Genomic DNA, 14,078 nt, shown 5'->3' on the forward strand with positions numbered 1-14,078 from the left:
ATGGAGTATTTATTTTTCAGCTTAAACTAGTAGCACATAATTCTGCCCTCAGATGTATACACAATTCCCATGAATGTCAATAGGAGTTCAACGGGCATATCCAAGGTCAGAATTAGGCCCCCAGCCATAAACATATTTCTGTGCTCTCTTCAGAGTCTACAACACCATATTCCATAGCAGTAACACCTACCTATCATCTGAGCAATCGTCTTCTCATATTCTGAAACTATTTTCCTACAAAAGAAATGAAAAGAAAAGCTGTGTTTGCAAATGTTATAGTTGCTAATGGCTTACTTGAATAACAAGGCTATTAAATAGCTGCACTTCTATATCATGGCAAAATGCAATACAGATCCACTTCACACACTTAGAAGCCATATAATCTCTTGTCCTTTTTTGTTTGAGGCTGTTGCATTATTATTGACTCTCTGAAACAAAAATAAGCGAATAAATTCAATACAACCAAGCAGTTCAAATGTTGATTCTAATTTTTTAATTTGCCATTTGAATATAAAAGGCAGAGCGGAGAAACTGATTTTATACAAGTTTCTTTTATTCACCATAATCCTAAAGTACTTCACCAATCATGAATTATATCAAGGGTCATATTTTCATTTAGGATCTGGAGCCATGGGCAGTTTGATTCATGTCGGGGGTGGGGGGAGAAGGGGGAAGAGAGGGTAACACAATTTTCTTCCTTTTTCTCTCTCTCTCTCTTTTGATTAGCTTGTGTTTATTTTTACTTTAGGAAAAAGATGAGAGGCTTTCATTTTAAAGATAGCTACCAAATCTTACGCACATCAAATACAAAGTAAGGGACATTCATTCAGTTCTTAAGACTGAAAAATCACCTGAAATAGTCAATCATGCAGCATGGTTGCCCTAATTTTGTGCAATTTCTGTAAAACAATCAGCAAAATGATAATTTTATGCTTAGTCTATATTTTAAAAAATACAGTCACATCCTGTTTTGAATTTTCTTCTTGAAAAGAGGTTAACCAAAATAAGCAGATTAAAAGTGATTTGAAAAGCTGATCCATTCCTTCCCACATCCAAATCAAGCTAATGAAATGAGACTAGCCTTAGCTGTGCTTTGAATGATGAGCCATATATGACTGTCTATCAAATCAAAATAACCATGTGCTTAGTCCAAAGTGCGTATTCAAAATATCCCTTTTACATTTTTTTGTTTGTATTCTGTAAAGTCGATTTTAATTGCTGCATTTTGAAAAAGTGTATTGCAAATAGGTCGTGTTACTTGGGTGGGAGAAAGCTCAAGTCCAAAAGTTGATGATAAATGGGGAAGTGATGGGATAGCCGATACAAATGAGTTATTTATAACCTCTCCATCTAAACAAAAACAAAGTGAAACCCGAGTTAAAAGCGACTCCCGCAATTAATGTAAAGCCCACCCTTAATGAACACTGTACTTAGTGTCATTGGCCCAATGCTGCCCCTATTAGCCCCAGTCCTGTCAAGGGGTCAGAAAAGCATGACCCTTACTCAGCTGGGAAGTCATGTTGACCTCAGTGAGACTCCACACTCCAGTAATGATCCAGGTTTGTAGAGCTCTTTGCAGGACTGGAGCCAGGAAATGCAAGGGCATGTGCTGTGCTCTTTGTGGAAAAGTAGGGCAGAGCTTTGGCATGAACTGCACAGCTCTGTAGCATCCACCTGGGGATTTGTTCAGAGTTGCTGAGGGTGCTCTCAAAGCATTAATTTTGCTGTAAAAAAGGCAATTTAAATTAAAAAACTAAGTTAGCTTTAGGAATTTTCCCTAGAAAGGAAGGGCTCTATTAGCATCCACAGAAGAGTCCAATAGCTACATAATGTCTTTAACAGCTCTGTATATCCTAGGAAGTTACATGGTGTTAGAACAGGAACCTGAGGAGTTATGGCATCAAATTTGTTGTTAAACACCATGTGCTAATACAATGTGATCTCCCAGGCTAGACTAGCCCACACAAGTTAGAAATAGAAAGAAAGGAGACCATCCTGTCCATTTCTTTACCACCGTAGTACTGTTTGCTACAGAAAATGTTCTAGTGTTTTGCCCTGTCTAGATTTAATACTTCAAGGAGAACCTTGTGAGACTATTTCACAGCCTCAGAAGATCTAATGTCAAAAAACTGTTTTTCTAACATTCAGTCCACATTTTGCAGTACACAATTAGCTCCCCAGTTCTATTACGTTATTACCCTTGATCCATGCATACAATCCTCCTTGATAGCAGCAGGAGTTGTACAAATAGTTCCGCATTTGAAATGCCCCTTAAATTTTTGCTGTAAAAGGCTCGTTTAAGCAATGTCTTTGAAAGAAAGGTTTTTAAGCACTCCCCCTTGTAAAGCCTCAGATATGGTTGTGGTAGTTTGCTCCTTAGAGGAGTGACTAAAAAAAAAAAAAAAGGCCTGAAATAGTTCTCTAAGTTATAAGATTAAAATTAAAAAATACATCAAAAAAATTAAAAACCTTTAAGACCCTTTAAAACATCTGTTATCAGATTTCTTTTCCTATTAATCATATTCTCAGGCTCAGTTTAGTGAGACAAACCAGCTCATCCTGTGTCTCATTTGGTCTTGTACAACCTATTTATGCGATGACACCAATAATAAGGAAAAAACCTCATTTAGTACACATCTGGTACTAAGACCAAAATTTCAGCAAAAGGGAAAAGCAATAATGATCCTTTGAGCAATACCTCTCAATGTATCAAAATACAGTGTCTTTCAGAAAGAAGCTACAGTTCATCACCCCCCTTTGGAATGGTAGAAATAGACCCAAAAAACAAAATCTAGCTGATCTTTCTTCTATGCATAGCTTTAAGATGACCTCAAGAGTTGGGTGAATACTGCCAAAAACTTCTTTGCCAATAGTCACTTGGATGTGTAAATGAATCTGCTTTGCTTTTACTGTTCGTGCTCTTTTTATGTTCACCTTCTGCAAACATTCATGCAATTGAATTTTACTAGCACAAATGTTATTAAATTTACCAGTGTGAATATTCCTATAAAAAGTGCAGGTGCATACATTCAGCCAGGGAACAGAAACAATACCAGGTTATTTATCTGACTAATGACAACTAAACAACATAGCCTGAATAGGGGAAAGTTCACCCCTGTGCAGAGAAACAGCCTAAGATCAATGCACCACTCCTCTTAACTCTCACTATTTTGAGGATTTTATGCAGTTAAAGTGGTGATTTGGCCTTATGTCTATCTGAACAGTGGTAAATTTCACCAGTAGAGAATAGCAAAAACTAGCAGAAAATGATTTAGGATCAATCCAAAGTGTGTAGTCCAAAAAAATAATGAAAAATTTCAAATAACTAATACATTTGTGCAAATCCCAGTTTGTTTGTGGATATTCATAAGCAGAAAGATTCAATTAATCTTGTCAATGACTGCCTCACCTCATCTCCATTACTTCCCTTCGGCTTTCTTCATATTTGTCTTTCCACTCGGATACTTCTCTTTCTTTGGCCACAGTCTATACAGAGGAAGAGGAAACAGGCTGTAAGAAAATTAGGTAAATCCAAGGAATTCATTAAGACAGCTAGGTAGCTAGATACTAGAACTAAATTATATTTTAATGGGATACACAACTGCTTTTAAAATTTAATATTCAATGCTGATACTAGAGCAAGGCCTGAGCTGAAGATTTCATATCTAGATTTGGATCCAAATCTATTCACCCCCAAGGAATTTTTCCATTTCAAACCATAAGGTCTGCATTCAAACGTGTGTATGTGGAACCCAACTCAAACTTCCCCAAGCTCTTTTGAGAGATGGTAAATCCTGTGTTTAAATTTATGCTCCTCCCTAATTACACGTAGATATGTTTACAGAGCTATTCCATTCCTCTATAGATGGAGTACCCTTATATCTGATTTCACAAGGGACCAAATCTTTAAATTCGTAGTAGGTCTTGAGTAATGCCTTCAGGATCTATCTTGAAGAAAGGTTCTGTTCTCATGCATGTATTTCTGGACTGAGTAACCATGGAATCATAATATCCATAACCTACATTCCTCCTTGTCCCTCCCACTCCTGTTATATCCACACAGTTTGTGCTTTTCTAACATCAGATTGTATCATCTTTTCAGGCAGGGATCAGTCTTTCATATTTTCTGTGGAGCACCATGTAGGCACCATAAAAATAATAAAACGTAGAAGAAGCCTTATAACATTTGTTTTAAAAAGATAAACCAATATTCCTTTGCTCAAGTTGTATAGATTGCAGGTAACTGCATAGTGATATGTAAAATAAATAATACAAATTTCCGTATACCGGGTCTGCTTCTCATCTACACCAAGCAAATAAAACTTACTCCCATTTTAAGTCCCTTTTACACTGCCAGAGCAGTGTAAAGGGGCCTTACTGTATAAAAGAATCAGGCCCACAGTTTTCTGTACAGACTACATCTAGTTCAGGTGAATGGCTTTTGAGAAAACTAGAAAGAAGTAAACTACCAACTGAAGAAACTTCTTATTTCCAGACACTATAAAAAGTTACCTCCTGTCTGGCAATTCGTAGTGCAGAATCCAAATCTTCTTGTTGGTAGAGCAGATCGGTGGTATTTTCTGCCTCAGAAGTGCTGATTCGGGAGTACAGAGTACTTTTAGAGATGGAAACATCTGCTGGGATAGCAGGCTCTTTCTGTATTTAAAAAAAACAAAACAAAAAGAAATTAACCATTGATTATGGGTTTACTAATAGTTCAGCTGGCATTTAATGGGGAAAATGAAACAATGAGGAAATATGATCTTACAATGAATGGAAAACATTAGAGTGCCAATCTATTAATATTTACCACTTTGTTCTTATACAGAAAACAATAAAGAGAATGCTGGGAAATCTAAAATTAGGAAGCCATGAGTTAGACCTTCTCAAAACTACTCTACACCTGAGAAAAATGAAATATCCAACAATAAAAACATTTGAGTGAAGAAAACAAGAAAAAAACAGAAGCAGTCATCACTGAAGGGGAATCAGTTTCAGTAAAACAATATTTAAAATGACAGAAAAAGGTAAGCTAACAGATATTGTACCAGCCAATGTACTTTATCTACTGTAAATTATATTCTATAGATGGTATTATAGATGCTACTGCTCCACCTGTATATAATGCGTGAGTACTATACGAGAAATTAATAAATTAAGTTCAGTTTTATTCTAAAGGGCCAGTCTTACACATCCTACTTGCATGATTCAGATCAAGTCAACAGGACTACATGAGTGAGTAAGGCAAACACACTTTGGCCCAAAGGTGCAAATAAAATAAGAAATGGGGAAAATATTTAAAAACCAACTATGCAAAACTTATATGCATTATCTTGCAAATAATATAATAAGCTAAACAATGCAAGATACAATGCATTCAGGGCTAGCCACAGAAAAAAATGAGAAAGATTATAAGAGAGAATTAGGAGGGTGCTAAAAATAAATCATCACAGTTTTAAGAAAAACATGTGGAAGGTGAAAATTGCACAAGAATTGTTTCATATGTGGAACAAGAGGACAGTGAAAGAGACAGTACAATATAGGTAATATATTGTTAGAAATAACAGCATTTTTAGCTGATGATGTACAGTTTCAAATTTTTTTGGACTCAGAGAAGATAACAGAAATGGGGTTCAATCGTCACAAGCACTCATATGGCCCACATTACTGTACTATCTCAGCATCACACAAACATTAATTAGTGTAACCTCACTATACCTTAGTAAGGGAGGGGAGTATGATCATCTTCACTTTACAGATGGGGAAATGAGGCACTAGAGATTGGTGGCCAGGTTCTCCATTACTATGTATCTCAGCTACTCATTTACACGAGTGCAAAGTCAGTATAAACAACCATTCAGATAAGCACTATTAAAAAAAACCACACACACACACAAAAACCAAACCCAAGAACACCCTAACACACACACACACTCCTTTAGCAAGTGGATGGGACTTTGCAGTAAAGGGGACTTCAGTAAGATATACAAAATCCTTAAGAAAAAAGAGAACTGATGCTTGTAAGAAGTTTTTTGATCTGTCACGTATAATACTAGGAATAATGGGACAAAATTCTGTTAAAGAAAGGTCAAGTGTCAAGGAAGTTTAGCTTAACTCTTTACACACAGAACAGCTAACGTATTAAGTAAAATACTAAAGGTGGTAATAGAAGCAACTTGCTTTATCTACTAAGTAGCCATGCAGACTAAACCAAGTTTAAGGATAGGACTGAAGATGCTGACATAACTTGTGTCATTCAATTAGTAGTATACGAACAAGTACCTACAAAAACACTGCATGTGACAGCCTTTGGATTGTGTGCCTTGAATTTGGCTTCTTTCGGATTTGCCTTTACTGTTATGACTTTGTTTCAGATATTCATAGTGCTTTTGGGGTTTGTTAGTATTTCATTGTTTATATAAAAATTGTATTTGATCCTCTATGTTCAAAGTAAAGTACAAATATCGGGCCAGATCCTGCTTACTTTATTCAATAACATAAATGGCTCACTAAAGTTAGCAGTATTTGGCCTATTATTTAATCCGCAAAACATCCCTGTCAAACAGGTGAGTATTAGCCAGATTTTTACCAATTGGGAAACAGACAGAGGTGAAATGACTTGCCCAAAGACACCTAGTGAGTCCATGGTACAGTCAGTATTAGAACTCAGAACTTCCTGATTCCTAGCCCTGTGAAAATCCCACCATCCCATGCTGACTTGGCATCATGCTTTAGTTCAGTGGTTCTCAAACTTTTGTACTGGTGACCCCTTTCATACAGCAAACTTCTGAGTGCGACCCCCCCACTTATAAATTAAAAACATTTTTTTATATTTAGCACTACTATAAATGCTGGAGGCGAAGCAGGGTTTGGGGTGGAGGCTGACAGCTTGCGACCACCCCCCCATAATAGGGTCATGACCCCCAACTTGAGAACCCCTGCTTTAGTTCATCCATAAATTTATGAAGCTGTTTCCTTTCCTTAAAAATTTATATTGAATAAATTCAAGTATAATTTGTTTCTAAGTATACCTCGCTCTGTATTATGGTTGTTTCATTTTTAATATGAGAGTATACAGGTTATCATTTTTTTTTATTTATATAATTTATAGACATTTCTATAGTGCTTATTACAGTTGTTTTCTATTTATTAGGGTCAGGTGAAAAATTCATAGCAAATAGAGTTCAATAATTTTTTCTTATATTACTGTTCCAGAATGATCTCAAAGCAGAACGCAACCTTCTCTTATTATTTAAATTATTTCCTGTGTTGTGTGCACTAGTAATACCAGCTCTGTATCTCATTTGGTGCAAGTATTGAAACTCAAACTGCATTAGACTAGATTTGACGCAAGTGATATGGCATGTTTCTGTTCTGACTGGATGAGTGTAGTCTTGCTATCATGTTTCTGCTCTGAATATTCACTTTTTTGAGTTTAAAGTTTGTTTTCCATGATTATACAATATTTGTCCAGATTCATTCTCCCAGCAAACATTTCCAGCAGTTAACTTGTTTGCAAGAAGATTCAGGGAAAGCAAAATCAAAAAGGTACACAAACACTCAATCATTTAAGAATTCGAATGAACATCCGAACAATCTTTTACTCAGTTCTGCTATTCATAGTGGTATCATGTGTTATGTTCATCAGTGCTAACAGTAAGAGAATTCAGGTAGAGAGAATTTACAGTCAGTAAAGTTTATGAGCAACATATAGGAGCCAGGGAGGGGGGGGGAAAAAGTCACATTAACAAAACTAAAAGATACAATTAGAGAGGAACAAGGAGTCACAGCACCAACATTTCTAACAATCGAACACTGTTTTTCTTTGTTGAAAAGCAGTATTTCATATGGTAATGTCCACCTTTGCTTTATAAGTTCTTGATGCACTTGACAGCTTTGTCAAAGAGAGAAAACACTATTAAATTGCAGAAACTCAAACTTCAGATCAACAATTTCCCCAGATGCTCAGCTACAGTCTTGGATATCTGAAAAAATCCATGAAGGGATTGTCTTGTTTCACAGAAACGCAATTTTATTCAATGGAATTTACCCTTCAGGGCAGGAAGTCCCCTGTAGAACAGGTGGAATATTAAAGAACCAGGACTGTACCTGAACTGCAACAAAATAACATATCCCAAGCCACCATAGTGATATCACACTTAAATAGAATGCAATGATCAGGGATGTAACTTATTTCTCAAATAGCTCATTTGCTCTTAGAAACAAGCATACTGATGATAATTGAATGTTTTTTCAAGGTTCTCTTAAACCATAGCAATCCAGATAAAGAAGAAAAATTCCTTATGCCAAATTTGTACTAACTACTGTATTATCAATAAGCTTGTGCAGTACAAAAAGCTTGCAGCACTTCACTCAGCTCAAGGCGTTCCCCTCCATAGAGATTTTCAGCCTCATCCGACATGCACAGTATTTCGAATTCTGATACATCATCATTTGATATCAACTCAGCTCTATTGGTAAAACTTTTAAAACCAGTCCTTCCATGTAAACAAAAATGCCACAATGCACAAGAATTTGGGTAACAGAATATGTAGTCATTAATAACTATTCCTTTCTGATGAACCATCTATTATTCTCTTCTCTGATCCATATTACACATCTCCATTTCACATTATGTGCTACATTTGCATGCCTTTCCTACTGAACAATATTTCAGATGTCAGATCACTCCCATGACACACTCTCTCTCTCGCTCACGCTTCATATATAAGAATCAATTCTGGGTCCAGTACATAATCCCCAAGTTGCATTCTGGAGTATATATGTTTTAAGTCTGAACTAACACAGAATATTGTAGATATAAATCTGTTTTCACAGTAAAGTATTCTTTCGTCCTTCTTCCAGATGAGCGCTTTAGTAAAATTATTTTACTTAAGTATAAATATATCTGTACACATTCTTTATATACAGGCAGGGTGTGCCTGCATAGTATTTTAAAGCTCAGCTTTGAGTTTAGGCTAATACTTTGCTACTGGATGATCACACTTTCCTTAGGACAGTAAAACTGGTTTTAGGACCAGATTCCATTGCTGGTGTGATGTAAAGCAGCCAAAGCACAGCGCTAGAATCTGGTCCATGATTTTTATTTTTTGGAAGCCTATTGTACACTCATTGCACTTTTAATAACATTGATGAGATATTCACATGCACACACAGATTCATATATGGTTTTTCTACTAAGGGATTTCCATTCTATTAAAAAGGGGGAAAATATTTTTCTAAATCTACTAGTTACTTTATGTGTACTGATGGAATTCTGACCCTATGTTTCACTTCTGTCCACACTGAAATATAGAATGAAGTAGTCTATGAAACACCCAGCATTGAAGTTCAGACATCATCTCTATATGTAATAATTTAGTCCCTTTGACATTAGTCTTGATTCACAGTTACTGGAATAGTGTCAGTAGTTCTAGAGAGCTTTGAAATAGAAATCAGAACGTTGCATTATATCACTTGCAGCTGAAATGATAAGGGAAAGTACTTAATGTTCAAATTCTAGGGCCTGTTCCTCTCTCCACAATGTCCACAGCAATAGATCCTGTTAATATCAACACGACACAGTGAGGAAAGAAAATCTCTACAAGCTTTATGGTGTGAGTGAGATATGACCCTGCTTTTGTACAGACATTGTAAAGGGGGATTTGTCAAATAATCATTCTACAAAATTATGATTAATGAAGAGGTATCTTTTTCTTCCTTTGTTCTCAATTCCTCTTCTCGCATATCTCTGTCCTATAAGAACAGAGGGGTGCAAAATCCCAGGTAGTTCCTTTATAGGCCTTTCTGAGTTCTCATGCCACATTGTGTGCTGAACAAGCTATTTTAAAATATGTATATATGTGACAGTTTGTGCAGTAAAACCATAGGGCCCAGTATAGTTGGATTCAGCATCTAAGAATCAACACAAAAAAGCCAGGCAAAGTGAGTTTAATTAGGAAACTAGCTAAGGGATTTACAAACGATCACATTTCACACACAAGGATCAGCCAGTAGGAGTATCGTATTGACTGGCATGGCTGCCCTCGCCCCTGTTTTTAAAGCTTAAGGGGTCACTGAACTCTTATTTTTGGTATTTGGGAACCAAACACATTCCTTTTCCTCTGGTCACCTTTCCTGCACTGGGACTGTAAGCATGCAAAATAACAGAAAATGAGAAGTGGCACATGACCAACTCCAATATAATTATCAAATGCTAAATCAAATCCAGTTGATTCACTGGTCTGAACAATAACATCAACATAGGTTCTAAGCACTATACTGTAGCCCATATTCTGAAATATACAATACCTCTCAATATAAAATAGTTACTTAAGTAAAGTACATTTCAGAAGACTATCTGAAAGTTTTGATTTTATATTATAAATATATATTTTACACACTTGCACACATGCAAAAAACAAAAATTCTTCAGTGGCCCCAGCCATTCAATAATTATGATAAAATCTACCATTTATAGGTAAGTTCAATATTATTGGGTGAAAAAAGATGTGTGTTTTATCTCTTCATCAAACACAAACACAAGAGAGAAATTAAAGGCAACTTTGGACTTGACTGCATACAGGGTAGTAGTTTGATGTCCAGTACACCCTATATGTGGAGCGCAAAGGACAGCGTTAATGATCCATGCTCTTTTCCATCTCTAACTCCTGTGTGCTCTTCATACTTCTTTAGTCTTAAAAAATTTACAAAGGCTACAAGAGGATTTCTGTGACTACGACAAGATACTTTTCCCTTTCCCTCTCAACACTGGGGATAAGTGCTCTCAAGTAACCCAGGAGTTCACTTGTTTCCATCCTCTCCAAAGCAAAAATACATGATGAGCAAAGGAGGAGGGTGAAAAGACTCTCTCTATGCCTCCTCCTCCCTCTCCCCTAGCAGAATGCTTTGTGGAAGTTGTGGCAGAGAGTGGTTGGACAATTCACTGGGACTTCAGCACAGCTGGAATTATGGGGCTAAGATCCAAGGAAAATGAGCCCAGGCAAAGAGATGGCAATTTGGGAGCAGCAGGGAGAAAACTGCTATCCCATTCATTTTTCAGCTCTCTGAGCCTCAGACATAGAATGACAGAGATGCATAACTCTTCAAATACAGTACACTATATTGAATACAGTACTCAACGATTCAACAGCTCAAGTACTTGTGCAATGGTGTGGAGTTCTTCTCCGAGTGGGTTTCATATGCCCCTCTGAACTGAAATACAGGAGATCGGATTAATTGATCATGGTAAATATAGGGGTCAGCCATGGCTGTGTTGTCTATAAAGGAACACAACTATTGAAAACTATCATTCAAAAAGGAAGCCTAAACATTGGAATTGCATCAGTCAATGGATGAATTTTCTGTTAAGTGATAAAGAAAACAGACTGGGAAAGAGAGTATCAATCTTCAGATGCAGGGGACTTTGTCTCTCTCAGACCAAACCACTGGAGTGGGACAGGCCATTGGCACAGCATGTTTGTGAGGACACTGATAACCAGCCTAGACTAAAGCCCTCAGAACTTTATTGTTATGTTTTCCCGAAGTAACTGTTAGAAAACCTTCGCTGTGGTAGCAGGCACAAGCCCTACTTCTGATACAGATGGGATGGGGGACACAGAAACTGCCAAGATAAGGAAAAAGTCTGAGAAAGGGAGAAGAGGAGGAGACATTTAAAAATGCTTCATCTGTAACACCGCAAATGGTCATTGTTCTTTCTTATACTCTGTTAGACACGTTGCTGATATATTTATTGAATTATGCTTTTGCCAAAATTTTCCTTTTTAAGAGCTGAGAAAATGATAATTCGACCAATAAATCTACAGTATTCATATAAAATAATACTGTCAGAACTATGAATTCAGCACCTAACAACAGTACCATCACCACTAAAAAGATAAAAAGTTAATTAGGGCAATTACAAGCACAGGGCTTTATAAATCACTGACCCTTACACAGAGGGATTAGACTCTGCAGGGGAATTAATGTTACATGTGGGTCACTGAAATCTTAGTGTAAGTAACTGGGAAGCATATACATTTCCTTTGTCAAGCATCGCTTCTAGAATTCAGGTATTTAATTAGGAATGTGACCTGATACACTTTGATTTACCAGCTACACAAATCCCAGCTCACAAAAGAATTCCAAGGAAACAAAGATATGCATGGGCACTGAAATGAAATGGAAGAAATTACTATAATATTCACATAAAATTTATCCATTTAGCTGGGCTGAGGTCTGGCTTTCCTTTTGCAGCAATATTTTCGCACTCACAAATGTACGATGGGCAAAAAGTGGAATAATCACACCTTTTAACTACGTGATTTGTGCTTCCACTCAGGTTAAACTGTGGGCCCAAAAACGTGGGCCCAATTTTGCAAGCATGACTGTGCAGAAAAAGGAAGGTTTTGTATGAAAACTTACACCCCTTAAACTTTTGCTACCTCTGTCCTCTCAAAACAATTATGAATATTGCTTCTCTTACTGCCAACACCCTTTTTCCATTGGTTTCTCTAATTTACACAAGAGAAGTGCTGATTTCAACACCATAGCTTTACATGTTCCTACCTCAGCTATTCTTGAGCGGCTGACACAGACGCTTTCTGAGACCTGTCCTGCCTACACAAAAAATGGGAGCTGGACACACAAGGCTGTTCAACAGTCCTAGATTGTTCGGCCTAGCTGTGTTCAGCTATCTTAGCACTGGGAGGCTGAAGCCACATTTGCCAGTAACAGTTCTTTTCCTTTGACTGTTTTCATTCTTATTTTTCAGTTGTATCTGAGAAGAGACTGTCTGCATTGTTTCCATCTTTGGAGACTGAAGAAAAAGGGCCCTATCCTGCTGAAGTCACTAACAAAACTCACACTGATTTCAGGAGGTCAGGACCAGACCCAACGTCTCCTCTCACAAAAGCCAATCTTCATCTGAACAAAAAGGACTAATTCCTACTGCCCAGTAATATTATGATTCAAGCGTTATCATTTTTAGATTAGCACTTAATGCTTGAGTTTCTGATTTAGATGTAACTTAATCAATGTGAAAGGTAGTTTTGTTTTTATTAAAAAGATGTTGCAAGATTTTACATCGATATGCACCACAGTTATAAATATATTGATACCATATTAAGAAAATATTCAGTGCCTTTCAGAAAGTATTCCTGACAGCCAGTATCCTCTGTCTATCCTCAGTAGCCTCTGGATTTAAGTCACTGCAGTCATCTGGTGTATCCTATTATATTTAATCTACATTGAGTCCATCAGTCACTATAAGACACTCAGTGTTAGTCACAAGGGTTATCATCATGGGCTAATTTGATATTAGCAAGATCTACTTAAAGACTAAAGTTAACCAAGGACAAAAGTCCTTCTCAACCTACCATGACATCTGTATCATTCAGCTAAAGACATCACTATGCCTTAGTTATAGATGTATATAAAAATACGCACATTTTTCTGGATTCAGAGCAGTAAAACTAATCGCAGGTATTTTACTCCCACTGGGAAAATGCCATTTATCATTTCAACCCTTATTCCTTCTGTTTCTAATCAGAAAGTTGGGCCCAAACCTGCTACCATTCAAGTCAACAGTGAAGCTTCCCACCGGCTTCACTAAAAACAGAAGCCCACATACTCAGAAACATTCATATTTCCACAGGGAATTAATTACTTACTATCTTTTTATACCATTCATTACCCGAAATGAAATAGCCATTAGTCACTTAGACAATTGCATCACAGGCCACTATTTACCAACATAAGCTAAACTTGTTCTAACTGGCCATCAGTTAATCCATAAAAGTACAGTACAGTACCCTATCGAAAGAGACATACTTTTATGAACCGACTATCTTATGATTGGTTAAAGCACAGATTAAGTCTAATCTCTCAGCCAGTCAAAATGCAGTTATGGTGCAGTGAACAGCTGCCACTTAAATATTAAAGGAATTAGTTGGGGCCTCCCAATGACTTATTTATTAATCATTTACTGTAAGAAAAGAAAGGTCACTGGAGAACAACAAGGCAGAATAACATTCTCCTGATATGGAAATAAATGTCTCATGTTAGCAGTTTGCTGTTGT

General features: G+C 36.8%; 1 protein-coding gene across 10 annotated transcripts in view; it reads right to left on the reverse strand.

The window, feature by feature from the left end:
- LOC140914982 (transforming acidic coiled-coil-containing protein 2-like) overlaps positions 1-14,078 on the reverse strand; it is a 144,802-nt gene that overhangs the window by 11,598 nt on the left and 119,126 nt on the right. For 9 of the 10 annotated variants that reach the window (XM_073354171.1, XM_073354175.1, XM_073354174.1 and 6 more), the window contains 3 exons: positions 4,513-4,656; positions 3,410-3,486; positions 191-234 (listed from right to left, as the gene is read on the reverse strand). In XM_073354171.1, coding sequence (XP_073210272.1) covers positions 191-234; positions 3,410-3,486; positions 4,513-4,656 — 265 coding nt within the window. Of the gene's footprint in view, positions 1-190; positions 235-3,409; positions 3,487-4,512; positions 4,657-7,828; positions 7,895-14,078 lie in introns of those variants that run through there. The other variant, XM_073354178.1, reaches the window with a different exon arrangement.

Source organism: Lepidochelys kempii, chromosome 7 (genome assembly GCF_965140265.1).
Source record: "Lepidochelys kempii isolate rLepKem1 chromosome 7, rLepKem1.hap2, whole genome shotgun sequence".
Classification (NCBI taxonomy): domain Eukaryota; kingdom Metazoa; phylum Chordata; order Testudines; family Cheloniidae; genus Lepidochelys; species Lepidochelys kempii.